Source organism: Pelecanus crispus, chromosome 7, assembly GCF_030463565.1.
Source record: "Pelecanus crispus isolate bPelCri1 chromosome 7, bPelCri1.pri, whole genome shotgun sequence".
Taxonomy (NCBI): domain Eukaryota; kingdom Metazoa; phylum Chordata; class Aves; order Pelecaniformes; family Pelecanidae; genus Pelecanus; species Pelecanus crispus.
In genome coordinates, this window is record NC_134649.1 from 20,741,775 (window position 1) to 20,756,938 (window position 15,164).

A 15,164-nucleotide genomic window follows, 5' to 3' on the forward strand; every position below is an offset into this window, starting at 1 on the left:
GCAATAAAAATATTCTAATGAGACATGAAAATAAGCTGGAGGACTTAACCAAAAAATCCAAACAGTTTTTTCTGCAGACTTGTAGTACTGAAGAACAGATAAATAAACCAAATTGTATGACCATACCTAGTAAAAATCTGAGATTAAGAGAGAGAGATTAGACATTGGACCAAGTGCTTTCTCCATTTTGTTCTAGTTATCTGATTTATGGGGGGGCAATTATTCTAATCTGTACACAGGAAAAAGGAAAAGGATAAAAAGCAGGGCAAGCATACATTAGACCAAGGGAAGTAGCAGATGCAGAGTACTGACCTTCAGTTTCAGTATTGTTCTCCACTGTTGCTGGTTATGATTCCCAAAAAACCTAAACTTGCTCTACCCTAGTAATTGTCTGGGATTTTACTTTGTACCAGTACTAATCTTCAGAAATCTTTAGAAAATTAGAATCAGAAGATTCTTCTGCATAATTTCAGTATCAGTGTAAACCAATCTATTCCATAGTTTATAAAATAAACGATTTGACCAGGATCCTATGTGTATAGAACTGAGTAATAGTTTCCCTCATTTTTTAACCTGAGACTACTGCTGAAGCTTCAGTTTCTACTGCCCTCAAGGACAGGAACAGATGTTCCTTGGATTTCTTTCCTTCCACTTGTAGGATACTGGGCAAGTCTCCTAACCTGCGTTAATTACTGTTCTTTACATTCAAGAAAGAAAAAGAAAAAAAGGAACATCCCAGTCATCTTTGCAAAGTAGGGTGAAATCCATGTAGGAAAAGCATTATACAAGTATTCTTCCCAGAAAATAGTCAACTTTCTGTTACTAAGACTTGTTAAATCAGGCTAGTATTCAGAAATATCTAACCTTTAAACTTGTCTAGATACTCTAACACAGCAATTCCTAACCTTTTTGTAGGGACGGTTCACTTGAGAAAAATATGTAGTGCTCCCTACCTCACTAGATTATGATTTAGCCAGGCTATAGATTTTAAGTTGGGCTTTGCACTGCATCTCACCAATAATGGGCTTACACTCTGCAAATGAGGCTCACCTCACTGTTCAAAATGTTCTAGCAAAAAACCCCCCCCAAAAACCCCACCAAACCATCAAACCCAAAACCCCAAACACTAAAAACCACACAACTGCTTTCAAAGCACAGCATATTTTTATTTGACCTTACCTGTCCTTTTGATAAGCTTTCCCATCTATCAGGACCTTGCGGTAGAAGAGAATGTAGCAATTCCATTCTCTCTCTCAATGGAGGAAGTAGCATAGTTGCTCCTACTGACAGAGTCTCAATTACAACCTAAAATTAAGAGTAGCAGAAAATACTTTTTCAGTGGGGCAGGGGGAAGCACACGATATATATCCAAAACATCTACTTAATTTCATTTAACATCAGAATTCTATCACACAATAGCACATTAATCTTTTATTCTGCGATACAAAGATATGCAGTATGCTGAAGGAGTGAAATGAGACCAACATATTGTCAAAACAACAAAAATTTCTTTCCAAGTTGCTGTTTCCTGTAAGAGTGCCATCTTAGGAGAAGTTACTCAAGTTAGGTACTCAGTCCGCAACATTAACGTTTCAGGCTCATTGTTACAAGCAATAGTAATTAAAATATTACAAAATAAAAGCAGCTTTTTGAAATTCCCATGCAAACATTCTCCTTTGCTTTCAGATCATAAAACAGTGATGGTGATTAAATATTTTAACTTTAATGAGTATAACTGGTAAGTCAGAATCATGTTCATCAGAGTGCCAAGTTCAGAAAGTCAGAGAAATCTCTAATTACACAGTCAAAGAAAGAAAGAAAGGAGAGTAGTAGAATTTTCACATGTAAACAGAGAAGCATTACTTACTTCCTGAATTTCATCAGGCACAGAAGAATCCATCAGTCTAAACAATAAATTTCGAAGAGGACCAGCTTGCCGGCCAAGAATGCTAGTAGCTACACCTCCAGCCAGTGCAAGTGCAAGATGATTAGAAAGCAGCTTCAAACACAATTTAAGAAAATTGTGATGTTCCCTGTAAAAAGATATACATCCCTGTTAATCTCTCCGATAATTAGCCTTAACCCCTTTCACTTACTTGTGCACAAAGATTTTAACTCTCATTTGATTTTGGATACCAGAAAGATAAGTAAATTACAACTGGGACTTTAAAGAAACTCCTGAAAACCTACTGCCATCTGCTTAAAAGAACAAAAACCAAAACCAGGATAGAGAAAAGTGTCTTTGTGAACAATAGTTCCAAGAGACATTCAGTTTTAGAAAAGTAGTCCCATGAATTAGGAGGCAAAATCATCCCCAAATACACAGACAGACAAATATATTCCTCACATAGAGGAAAAAATAAACCTTTTAAGAAGTAATAAATGCTGTCTTCTCCCAGAAGATTTAGGAGTACAACAATCAGATTAAAAATCAGAAGTCAGGATATTCATTTCTAGCCTTCTTAAAAGAGAAAACTTTTGAAAAACTTTCTAACAAGGAAAAAAGGTTCATAAGGATCTTTGATATTTATAGTGTTTTTTGCAAATGTCAGTGAGGAAACATTCATGCTTTCATATTTTATAGCAATACATTTAAAGCATCTCCTTTGGCGAAAAGGCTCAAATCTGCAATCTGTAATAACAATTACTGATGATTTGTCAAGAGGCTGTTTAAGTCAACATGGCACTATCAAGATAGGCTTCATTTTGTTGCATTTCATTTTCTGGAGCACCTTCCAGGAAAGACAAATTTGTGGAAATGCATAAAGGCTCCCCAAATCCAAAGCAAGGAAAGTGCTTCTTGCATATATATTTCAAACCTAAGTGACATTTCATGTCTATGAATTTCACATTTGTGAAAAGCAGCTTGTGTTTTCAAAACTAATGGATATCTTAATAAATAAATAAAACAACCCACATGCAACTGATCACAAAGTATCCCAAATTGTCCACTTCTAGCCTCTGTCTGTATCAGAAGCAAACTGTTGTAACTGTAATACTACACCTCATTACAAAATTTCATAGACAAATCAGTTCCTGAGAAAATTGAACTGCCTTTCTCTATTACAGTGTTCATTCAGATGGAAAACAGTTATGCTACTTGATGTAACCTGAACAGTCATACATGACCTTTAAAAAAGTCTTTCATGTATTCTGAATGATTCCTATCTCTCCAGAGGTCAGAGACGTTGACATGCTAAAAGTATCCTAATTCCTTAGACAGAAACAGGGTTTTATCAGAGCATTGATCCGAACTCAAAACGCAATGGCAACTATACATCTCCTGGTCTAAGCATCATACACGTGTTAGTCAATAACTGAATGTAGGGATTGATGGATTATCACTTGAAGAGGGTTTTTTTGCCTGAGCTTATCATTAGATTAAAGTCAGTAAGCATTCACTCAAACTGGTTACAGGAAGAACTTGCAAAGCAGAAATAACGTACAGAAATAGTAAATGTATTTCAACTATGTAGAAAAATGTGTTTTAAAGGGTAACTCTGAAAGCAAATATTTAATTCAGTGCATAATTAAAATACATTCCAGACAAAAGATCCTGCTACATTTGAGGCACTGAAAAGCTCTTGTGTTATACAAACAAATGGCACCTGAAAGAGCAAATAAACCAGACTTACGCTTGTTAAAGAAAGGACTAACCAGGACTAAGCCATGCACCACTGCTATAAAGAAAAAAAATTATAAAGATCTATGACATGCATATGCTGTATATACCTTGATGAAGGAAAAGGAAGAGGGGGAATTTCACTGTTAATTTTGTCACAGTAGTGCTCAAGAAAACAACGAAGATGAGAAAAGGTACTTTCTTCAAGGTCTACGCAATAGGGTCTGTGCCATGCCACAACTTGCCTGGAATCAAACATCAAAATACGTTAACTACTGAAAATATTCCAACTGCTTTAATAAATTAATTGTTTAAGTAGGTTGAGTACATGCTTGACCGAACCAATTTTTTTCTTACAACAAACTAATACGATTGAAGCAGAATAACTTCCTGAACCTTGAAGGTATTTTCTGCTCTTTTCTGTAAACGTCTTTACAAATCAAACACTCTTCATTTATGAACAAAAATACCTAAAATGCCATAAATATAAAGTCATACGTATTTAATCTGATTTGTGTAAAAGCTGACCAGTACTCACAAAGCTGGTTTTCGTACAAACGCCAGATTATAAAGAGACTTTGGTACAATGTAGGGAGAATTCAAAAGGAATAGTACCACTTAGTACTATTTAAGTCTATTTTCTTAATTGATTTTTCTACAGTAGTTCCCTTTGCAACAGGGCGTTTGAAATTCTTCCTGAATTATCTTCCAAATATTAAGTTTTGCTATTCCTTTGTGTTAGTCCATACACAAATTTGAAGTTTACTGGTTCACTTCAATCACTTGCTCATGTCTTTGGTGCAACAAAGCATTATTTCAGTTATTGTATATTAATAACCAAACTATTTATTTAGGTACCTGTTTTTAGTTTAGGTTAACATGTAACCATCCAGAAATTTAAGATGTTTAAATCCACGTCAGTAATTTGTCTAAACTTCCCCATTTCCCAAAGTCTTGTGCTTAGTTTACTTCTTGTTACACTAAAGGAAACTGCCCAAGCCATAAAAAAGTCCTGTCAGAAGCACAAAATAAAAAATACTGAACTGTTTCTCCTCCCACTGCCTAACTTGTCATTTTTGGTAAACAGAGGCAATTCAACAGCAGTTAAGAAATTTTCATATACAAAGAACTAATATCCAGATCCTTGGTGCTGCTATATTTTCACTTGTAATCTTTACCAGTTTAAAAAGAAGAAGAGAGGAGAAGGAAAGAGAGGAAGACAAAGAAAAGGAGAGAGAGGAAGAGCCAAGAAAAGACTCTCCAGTCCAAAACATTACAAGCAGAATACTTGAAACGCATGATGTGGTTAACACCTTCAGGGAAGAGTTAATGTATGCCAAATTGGACTTGTATAAAAAAAATTTATACCTGTCCCCCAACGTCATTGTTACCTGTCCCTTGGAAGAGCTGTCCAGGCAAGGCTATGAGACGTTCCTGCTGAAATTTGTTGAATTGCAACTCCATCTAAACCACTTACTTTCTTCGGTTTAGTAATGGGACCAGTGGAGTTTCCCTGACCACACTGTCCCATTGAATTGTTACCCCAAGCATAAACTTCGTTATCTATAAACATAAACAAAGTAGAAAACAAAATGTGAGATACAATTGCTTTTGATCAAGAGGAGGATCATGTATTTTTACACCTTATTCTTTTTACCATGGGAAAGTGCCAAACAGTGACTGTCACCAATTGAAATATCAACTATTCTTGTAGCAGCCAGTTCTTCAATAAGCTTGGGTCTGAGAGCAGTTGCCTCTGAAGAGCCACAGCCAAGGCACGCACCACAGCCCCATGCATAAACCTAGAGCAAACAAACCACAAAACATCAGCATGTCAAATGAGTATTACTGGTGACCACAAACAAACAAAATACCAGATAACAATTTGTACAATAATTGCAATTATGCTTTCAACAAAACATGCACAGTACCTCCATGACTCTAAACGTACATTTTACATCATCTATACTTCTTCCCCCCAACCACTCAGATCACTGGCCACAGAGCACATCAATGGGAAGGCTGTTGCAAGAAAAGAAACTGCTACAGTAAACTTCAACACTCCTAATCCATGCTTTAAAAACCCATTGCCTTTGAATCACAGTGGGGTGAGGGTGGCAGTTAGGTTACCTGTGTAGAAATGCTTATTGTATTACAAGTATATACATCATGCCAGTAAGAGCCCTCATTTACCACCTAAATATTTATCTCCAAGCTATCCTGAGATTTTTCAGATTAGAAATAAAACTTTCATTTAACACCTATATTCTAAAATACACATACATTTTAAAAAACTGTTAAATTACTTAACCACTTGAGTTGGTTAATGCATTAAAAATTACAAGCATTTCACTGTTTTTTGCTTCCAGAATCCACTTTGCTTCCTGAATCCAATTTGGTTTTGCACTGGTTACGTTTATTAACCTAGAAATAATTCATTTTCTGTGGCTAAGCAAGACTCTTGAAAAGTGTACTGTTACATGACTCTCCACAACTACTCTAGCACATTAGGATCTCTGTATTTTAGTCAATTTCTAATCCAGAACTTTACTGATATTTAAGTACTAGTTGAGTATTTTCTCAACAGTCAAAATAATAAATGCTGAATTAATGAACCCACATCATCTTCACCAACCTTCATCATGTGAGTGAAAGCTTGTTTTTGCTTACCTGCCCTGTTGATGTCAAGGCAAGTGAAGACTGGCTCCCAGCACAAACTTTTCGAATAAACATTCCTTGCAAGGCTTCTATAACTTTAGGTTTATATACTCTATTTGTATCACCATGACCAAGTTTGCCTACAAAAGGAGGAAACGCAAGTGGAAGGTATTTTCAATACATAAACTATGACAATGAGAAGTACCCAAGAAGAAATCTTTTTGGATTTCCAAAAATGTCAGAGTATGTTTTTAAAATTAAAACATATTACAATTTTCATAAAACCTATTCTCTTCAATTGCAGTAATTACAGACTTCAGGAAGTATATATTTATTATAATGTATTTAAAAACGGAAATATTAATTCCATATATCTACACTATTCATTGCCTGATGTTTAATTACGAAAGCCTTCCAAAGCACTAAACCTTTTTATATTGACAAAAAAGATTTAAAAGTTTCTCTTTCCTACTTTATAAAAAGTGACTTGAAAAAACCCCAACTTTTCTCCGTTTTTTTAACAGCTGTGTGCATTTGTGTAAACATCAATATACTCCTCCTTTAAGTTTCTCTTGAAAACAGCTATTCATCTCCACAACTTCACCATTTTCAATCAATGACCTCAAAAACAAGGACTGTCACTAGACCACGTCACTGTTGACAGAAAAACATTCCTCAAAAGGAAGGAGAAAACACAAAATCAAATGTGAAACATATTACAAAGAGTGATATTTTCTACAAAGGTTATGCTTTGATTCATGTTGTTTTACCTTTCCTACAACAATATTTTGTACCACATTATCAATATCCAAAAGCCAAATTGTTTGTAATTTACTGAAACAGAAAAGCAAACTCCAATACTTTGTGATGGTTAATATGCCTGTCCTGTTAAAAACTGATTTTTCAACTGAAACTACAGAAAGAGGGAAACAGAGGAGTGGGAACAATGTTATATGCACATGTTGGAGCTAGCTTTCGAACGAAATTCAAATTCCTACGCAGTTCTATTAACCACCAATTTGATTATGAGATTTCTATAGTCTGCATTTTCCTCTCTTCTCACACTAGGCTAGGAAAGAATAACACAGCAATTTTAATCAGTTTTAATTTTTATCTAGCAGCATAACCAAATTTAGCTAAATACAGTAACAGTGGAAAATGAATTATTCTGACAAAGCATCTACTGGCAATGAAGCTGTCCTGGTTTTGGCTGGGATAGAGGTAATTTTCTTCCTAGTAGCAGGCATAGTGCTGTGTTTTGGATTTAGTAGGAGAAGAATGTTGATAACACACTGATGGTTTAGTTGTTGCTAAGTACTGCTTATGCTAGTCAAGGACTTTTCAGCTTCCCATGCTCTGCCAGGTACACAAGAAACTGGGAGGGGGCACAGCCAGAATAGTTGATCCAAACTGACCAAAGGGCTATTCCATACCATATGACATCATGCTCAGTATAGAAACTGGGGCGGGGTTGGCCGGGGAGCAGCGATCGCTGCTTGGGAACTGGCTGGTTATCAGTCGGCGGGTGGTGAGCAATTGCATTGTGCATCACATGCTTTGTATATTGTTATTATTATCATTACTATTTTACTTTATTTCAGTTATTAAACTGTTCTTATCTCAACCCAGGAGTGCTTCTCACTCTTACTCCTCCGATTCTCTCCCCCATCCCATTGGGGTAGGGGGAGTGAGCGAGCGGCTGCATGGTGCTTAGTTGCTGGCTGGGGCTAAACCACAACAGAAGCTTAGAAGCCCTTTGGTTTTGAGATGGGAGATGTTTCCTCAAGAGGCAGTTTAAATGCAACAGTTTCTAGTACATGAATACAGTTATTGCCATATCAAGTAAGTGAGTTTATTTGAAAGTTATCAGCAAAGCATTTTTCCCAGAATTGTTTATGCATTCATTGTGCTTTCTGCTCTGTGAAGCCTCTCTTCCTTCTGATAATCCATTTTTAAAGTCTACAATCTTGCAGCTAAACTTCAAATATTGTATTTATATGTTACTAAAATCCTTTTCTTGAAGAACTTGCAAATGACCGAAAAAAAAAAAAAAAAAACCCAAAACCAAACTGCAAGGAGTACTGAGGCTATCAGGTAGGTGGAATAAGATGAAAATTACTACCAAAATGTTAGTTTTACCTACCATTATCTCCTCCTCCAAATGACCATACTGTTCTCCCATCTTTGGACAGAGCTATTGTGTGTGAACTGCCACAGGAAACCTCTCCTACATTGCTAATATCTTTCACTAAAGTTGGAATGTTGCGGCTGTTGCTGTCCCCATGACCTAAGGAAAAAGGAAAAATATATTTTCTTTTTGTGAAGATTTAAGTTCTATTTATGGTTTGTAGTTTCAGTAAGACTTTGAGAAAACCATATATATTGTATTTATCACAAATTATAATTTCTGCCCACTTTTTGGAAAGATCTGTAGTAAAGCTTGGAAAGATATCTGTAGTAAGGTTAACAATCATTTCATTTTTATAAGACATACTCCAGAACACTTGTTCATACCTTACTGCCATTAAATCATAGGACTATCTTCTACCTAGTTTAAAAGAAATAAAAAGAATTACTAGCACAACTGCCTTTAATACTGGTTGATTAGGTAGCTACACTATCTAATACTGGGCAGCAGGTAGCCTGAACAGTATGAGGAAGCTAAAATAAGGACACACTCTTAGTACTGTCAGTACAAGCATACATGCTGCACAGACAAAACCAGCAAAGTAGGTAGTTTTAGACAGTCACAATTCTAAGGAAACTTCTAGCAAACAGAAATACTGTGGTTTTCGTTTCATTTAAATTTAACTTTTTAGATGTATTAAGGTAAAATGACGTTAAGCCATTCTGAAACTTAATTTCAAGTATCCTTATTAGTATCGCATTAGAATCAGACCCTTGATATTATTAGCCAGTTATTCGTGACTGTTCAAAGAACCATCCTACCATCACTAGATCATGTTTCTCTAGAATTCCAGTTTAATTAAAATGTCAACTGTTTACAGTTAAGTGGCAGTGGCAATCCTATAGTCTTATGAATTAATAAAGGCAACTTTTCCTGAAAAGAAAAATTTTAAAAAATAGAATCTTTGTAAAATTAACTGCATTAAAATCTTTTAAGAGCCTCTGCACTAGTTTCAATACAGTCACCTATATACATACACCTGTGTGCACGTGTATGTGTATTTAGAGGGGAAAATAAGAGAACAAGGCATATACATGTATAGTATCATTACCAACACAGGAGTTCTTCCAAAAGCATCTCACAAAATTTCAAAATTACCTAATCTTCCGAAGTCTCCTTCTCCCCATGTATACAGCTCTCCATCTTCTGTAACAGCAGCACTGTGTCTGTATCCAGCTGATACACATACAACAACCTACGTTACATGCAAAAATAAAGCTTTTATACAAATTGAATAGGAAGTTTGAAAGCCTACGAAAGTCAAGTTTCAGAAGCAGTCTACATACAATCAACTTGTTCACTCATGTGGACCAAGTACACAGATAATTAATCTTTGCAATCTTTACTATTTAGTATTTGGTAAGTAGAAATCAGTACACAGAGACACGTTTATATATAAAACTGGTCATGATTTATTTATTAAGCAAATTTAACATAACGATATCCTAGTCTTACAGCAGCAAAAAGAAGCGTCAGTGGATGTTTAAAACACTGTCCAAACCACAGACAGATAGGGAAAAGAAGGCCTTGTGGGACAATACAAAGCCACTTTTCAAATGAAGCCACTAAAAAGTTATATACGAAAAGTCCTAATGTTACAGGTAACAGAAGCAATCATATCCTGGAACATCACCACAGTTCAGCAAAAGCACACAAGCAAGTTTTACACTTAAGACTATGAGAAGTTTTACTGACAATGCCATCGTCCAAATCACATGCCTAAAGGCAACCATAAGTTTTAGTGCTTTGCTGAAAGCAGACACAGCTTCAAAGCGAGGTTTAGATAAAACAAACTTTTGCTTAAGATTTTATATATTTCAAATTTTCCACAATCTCACAAGTGAATAGAATAAAAATAGGTGTTCTACTATACAAAACATACCTTTCCTTGCAGAGGACCCTGAATAAGTTTGGGATATTTCTGAGTTGAACTATTTCCATGTCCCAGTTTTCCATAGTCACCGTCACCCCAGCTGAAGACTTCCCCTTCTGTTGTAAATGCTAAAGTGTGACCATCAGATCCTTTTGAAGATGACACTTTTTTAATAGACCTATGAGGCTCAAAAGTCAATTTTTTCAACGTGGACTGATTATTGGAGTCACCCAGTCCTAGTCTCCCATAGCTGCCTTTACCACAGGCTCTAACAGAACCATCCGTAGAAATAACAAAAGTACAATATTGTCCAGCTTCAATCTATAAACAAAAAGGTTAAAATAGTAAAAAAGAAAGATCAGATAAATGTAAAAGTCACATATAGGTCTAGAAGTCTGTATTTTTAAACATAATGTCAGGTTTCTTTACATAATCTTTCCATATAACAATGTAAAACTTAAGGAGGATTTGGACTTCAGCAGTAAAATTCAAATTCTTATAAAATATTTTACAAGTAAATCTATTTTCTTGAGGTAAAGGATTTAAATAGTGATTAAGCTATTTTATTTATTTGCATCTCTTCTACAGACTACAGAACTCAGGCTGCCTTCAGATCTCCAAGACTCATGGATAGAAATGGACAGTCTTTGAAGGTATCTTAATTTCTGAAGATTAAAAAGACAAAGTAACAGCTTGATAAAGCACACTGTAGGTTTTGCTTAATTTTAACCAGTACCAAGTGGCAACATTAGAGAAATATGCCAAACGCTAAAAATCCACTACCACTTGAGACTATGCATTTGAATTACATAAACACCAAAGAAATAAGACCAAAAATTTTTAAGAAAGTAAGAACTTGTCTCTATTGAAAAGTCAGCACGCAGCTGAAGAATGACCTAATAGCAAACAAACTAACCCTGCAATAATTTCCTATAGGAATCTTAACACACCATAAGTGCAAAGCAGGTTCAACTCTGAAGCATAAAGGCACTGCATGTCCACATCATAAAACAGCACAAAGCAGGTAGTGGACTGCATGGTGACAGCCCTGTTTACTGTAAATTAACTTCTTCATATAGACAAATCCTACAAAGACCGTCAATGAAGGTTGAAGAAAGAATTCTTTAACCCCGTGGGAAATCACATAAATATGTTGTACTGGTGTATACAGCACTATTTAATGAGTAACTCATTCATTCAGATCATTCATTCCACTCATGTATTAGTGTTTTGTTTAAACAGAGTTTTTTGAATGCAAAAACTTGCTTTATGATGCCTGGTCCTGCAGTCCACTGGCATATAAAATGTATCAGTGACATCAATAGAAACAATTTCAGAAAATGTACCTAAATTGGCTAGTGACCAAAAAAATGCTTTTACTTAAGTCAACACTGCAAAGCCAATACAGTAACAGAAAAGCAAACTATTCTATTCTGTGTCATGCATCAACAGAAGTGCTCAGTTGCAACTGCAGAATCTGTGACTGAGAGCAGCAAGAGCATACTGTACATTGATTTTCAGAAAGCTAATTAAGGTTACCATGCCAGCAGTTAGCCCAGTTTGGACTTTTAAACTAGGGAACCTTAGTGTGAAAACCACCAATGGGAAAGAAGATTGAGTAGTTAAGATACCTTTTAAACAACAATAAAAAACCCATAACTACAGGCAAGCAAATTCGTCTCTGCAAATGCATTTCATAGCAAGTTAGGTAATTCAATTGTTCTTGTTACATGGATATTGATCTGTGTGTGTCATTAAAAAAGAAACAGAACTTTTTTTCCAGGCATCAATAGAAGTAGTGAGATACTTTCAGTAAAGTAACTTGTGTGATTAGTTCTGAGCATCATGCCTTCATTACAACTGACACTCAGAAATAAAGTACTATTTTCTAATTTCATACTATAACTATGAAGCTCTTAAATGTTACATAATGTACCACTACAAATGTCACTCACTGTCTGTGCATCAGAAAAACTTGGAGCAAGCTTGGGTTGAAGTATTTTCTCTTGAGTTCCTTCTACCAGTTGATGACTGCTGTTGCTACCCCAAACATACACTTCACAGGTCTCAGAAACAATGGGAGCATCACCCGTTTGAATGCTGTCAGGGCTGGCGCACGTTCTTGAGTAGTCTGATGCCATTCGACAAACCTATTAAAATGAGAGATTTATTATGCAGTAACATTTTCATTTATTTCCACATAGTCACAACATTTAATGCAACTTCCATTTCCCCTCAATATGATTCTCTGCCTAAAACACAAATCATCCATCACTGTATCATTAGCTTGCCTAAATTACTTTGTTTCACTACATCTTAGTTTTTCACCGTTTTTCCCCTTCCTCTTCTACTCCAGAATAACTCAGTAGAGATTGGACCATACGCACGTGCACACACCAATAAGATGCATGAGGGGGAAGTAAAATACAATTACCTTAAAGTCAAGGTTCGTTTCAAGACATACCTCTTCAAATAAACACAGAGCTGCCTCGTAAAGAGAACATAAGCCATCAGACGTTCTAGTTGGCTCTCTCCATTGACTTCGATCAGCGGATGATCCCTACAATTTTTAAATGTTATTATGAGAAAAATACTTCCATACAGCAACAGTGCACCCGTACAAAATACATTAGGGATTTGTTCTTACAGTTAAGCAAAATGAAAAGCTCTTTCTATAAGCATAAGTAAACTACCTTCCCCCCCAAGCTGTGATATCTGCATACATCTCAGGATGATAAAAATGTGACAAGTGCTAATTAAATATTCTTACTTATTCATTCATTTTTGTGAAAATATCTGGGTTTAGAGTTAATTTCTCCTAATACTGTTTTGTTCTGAAATGCATGTCACTTGTGTTTAGTTTAAAGTGATCATTATTTAATTTAAAAATGACTAATCATTACTTTTGTGTTTACATGTCTTCCACATTTTGGTGTCTAATTTTGTATCTAGTCCAAAACCAACAACAAATAAAGTTGCCCATCAGGACATTTAATCCAGTTCAGATCCTGCCACTGCCATGCTCTTCTCATGTTCCCCATTTTTTAAATCTTTTAGTTCTTAAGATTTATGTTTACTCACAAGCATTACAAGCCTGAGAAGAGAAAAAAGAATGACCACTTCAGGGAAAAAGTCCTTCCCTGTTTCAGCCTGAGCATATGAGGCAGAAGCTTGCCACAGCTTCAGATTGCATACTGTGCAATAATTTCATAGCTTTAAAAAGAATATTCATCTAGGACCAGAAGTAAGCACTCAACATACAAAGCAGTGTACCATACTTCTAAACAATTTAGCTCATTTTCTTATTGCATTAATTACTGAGCAGTAGCAAAAACACTAAAAGTCTCAAATCTTATTGATTCTCCAAAGATATCTAAGCAGAGGTCCAGGTTAATTGGAGTGCAGGAATGTCCAATATAAATAACTTTGAACAGGAACAAGGCATACTGCAAAACTTTGAATTCTAAGCAAATTCAGCAAAGCAGGCCTTAAAAACAGTTCCATACTTTCTAACTTTTAAATGTAAAGTGCAAGTGGATCAAGAACATTTTGCCTGAAGTTGGAGTGTAACACCAAAAGTGACAACACAGGGACTGCTTTGCTGTTTCATCTCCTTTACCTATGAGGAAATGGGTGGGCAGGGAGGAAGAGAAAGAGACGGTGGGTAACCAAGGAAATACTGAAAAAAATATTTCACAAGAAAAAACCCTTTTTAATATATTAAGCAAACTCTTCAGCAAATTGGCATTCAGTGTTGAGAAACTATTTAAAAGTTAAGAATGCAACTACATTTGCAATATATAAAAATCAAAGCTGGTATACCTACCAAAGATCGTCGCATCTGTGTTAATATACTCATAAAGCAATCAAAGCTGATCATCCCTTCTGGACTTTGCAGCAACTTGGTTTTCTCCATGGTGTTTACTACAGCTGAAGCACCTAAAGCCATTTCTATCCATTCAAGAAGATATCGCAAGGAACCTCGTTGGGCAGCCAAACCAAGAAGCAATTCAGAAGCTAATCTACGACCTAAGGTGTCTGCCCCAGAGTTTGGAATTGTTACTCCTTTAAGAAATGTTGTTACTTGTGATAAACAGTCCAACCCCATTGGTGGAATCTTGCTTTCATTTGCTAAAGATAAAGGTGGTAAAGAGCTCACTACTTCTATTGCAGTATGGATAACATCATTGCAAAGACTGAGGCCAGGTCCTGACGTAGGCATCATCCAACTTTGTCTTAGCAGTGCAAATAACAAGCTTAATCCAGTCCGAACCCCCATTTCTATGAGTGCATCTGTACTTGACCTGGGACGTTCACTGACAGAATGCACATCTGTTGATCCAGAACTGCTTTCTGGTGAATGCTGCTGTTGTTTCACCTTACCCTTATCGTGATATTTATTAGAAAGTGCATAGAAGACACGCTGTAACACAAGGAGACGTTTTCGAAGTGCTCCAGCAAATGGCGAGTCTGAGCATACCATCTTCGCCAGTGCCAGCTGGCTGCTAAGAAGGGCATCCAAGTAGTGGTCCTGTTCATCACTAGATAGAGATTCCCGCTCAAAGTCTGGTAACTGAGGTCCTTTGAGGCACAGAACTTGCTGGGGCAATGGCACTACTTCTTTATTGCTGACTAACTTAGCATACAAGATAGAAACTCCCTCCCTTGTTGCAATAGATTCACTGTCTTCTGTGATCCAGGAGCTGTTTAGATGTTCAAGCCATTTCAGCTTCACAGGTGGAACCATAGCTGCCATGTTGGTTTACTCCTTTGCCATTAGTCCTGAAGATGAAAAAAACCTGTAAATAGGGATGCAATATTAT

At 36.1% G+C, this 15,164-nt stretch overlaps 1 protein-coding gene across 8 annotated transcripts in view; it reads right to left on the bottom strand.

Moving 5' to 3' along the window:
- Window positions 1-15,164, bottom strand: part of HERC1 (HECT and RLD domain containing E3 ubiquitin protein ligase family member 1) — a 107,073-nt gene that overhangs the window by 72,526 nt on the left and 19,383 nt on the right. For all 8 annotated transcript variants that reach the window (XM_075713745.1, XM_075713743.1, XM_075713744.1 and 5 more), the window contains exons 2-13: window positions 14,168-15,123; window positions 12,806-12,901; window positions 12,297-12,491; window positions 10,351-10,662; window positions 9,567-9,663; window positions 8,424-8,567; window positions 6,293-6,420; window positions 5,280-5,424; window positions 5,014-5,185; window positions 3,733-3,867; window positions 1,868-2,033; window positions 1,180-1,305 (exon numbers count right to left, since the gene is read on the bottom strand). In XM_075713745.1, coding sequence (XP_075569860.1) covers window positions 1,180-1,305; window positions 1,868-2,033; window positions 3,733-3,867; window positions 5,014-5,185; window positions 5,280-5,424; window positions 6,293-6,420; window positions 8,424-8,567; window positions 9,567-9,663; window positions 10,351-10,662; window positions 12,297-12,491; window positions 12,806-12,901; window positions 14,168-15,097 — 2,646 coding nt within the window. In that variant the 5' untranslated portion in view covers window positions 15,098-15,123. The remainder of the gene's footprint in view (window positions 1-1,179; window positions 1,306-1,867; window positions 2,034-3,732; window positions 3,868-5,013; window positions 5,186-5,279; window positions 5,425-6,292; window positions 6,421-8,423; window positions 8,568-9,566; window positions 9,664-10,350; window positions 10,663-12,296; window positions 12,492-12,805; window positions 12,902-14,167; window positions 15,124-15,164) is intronic.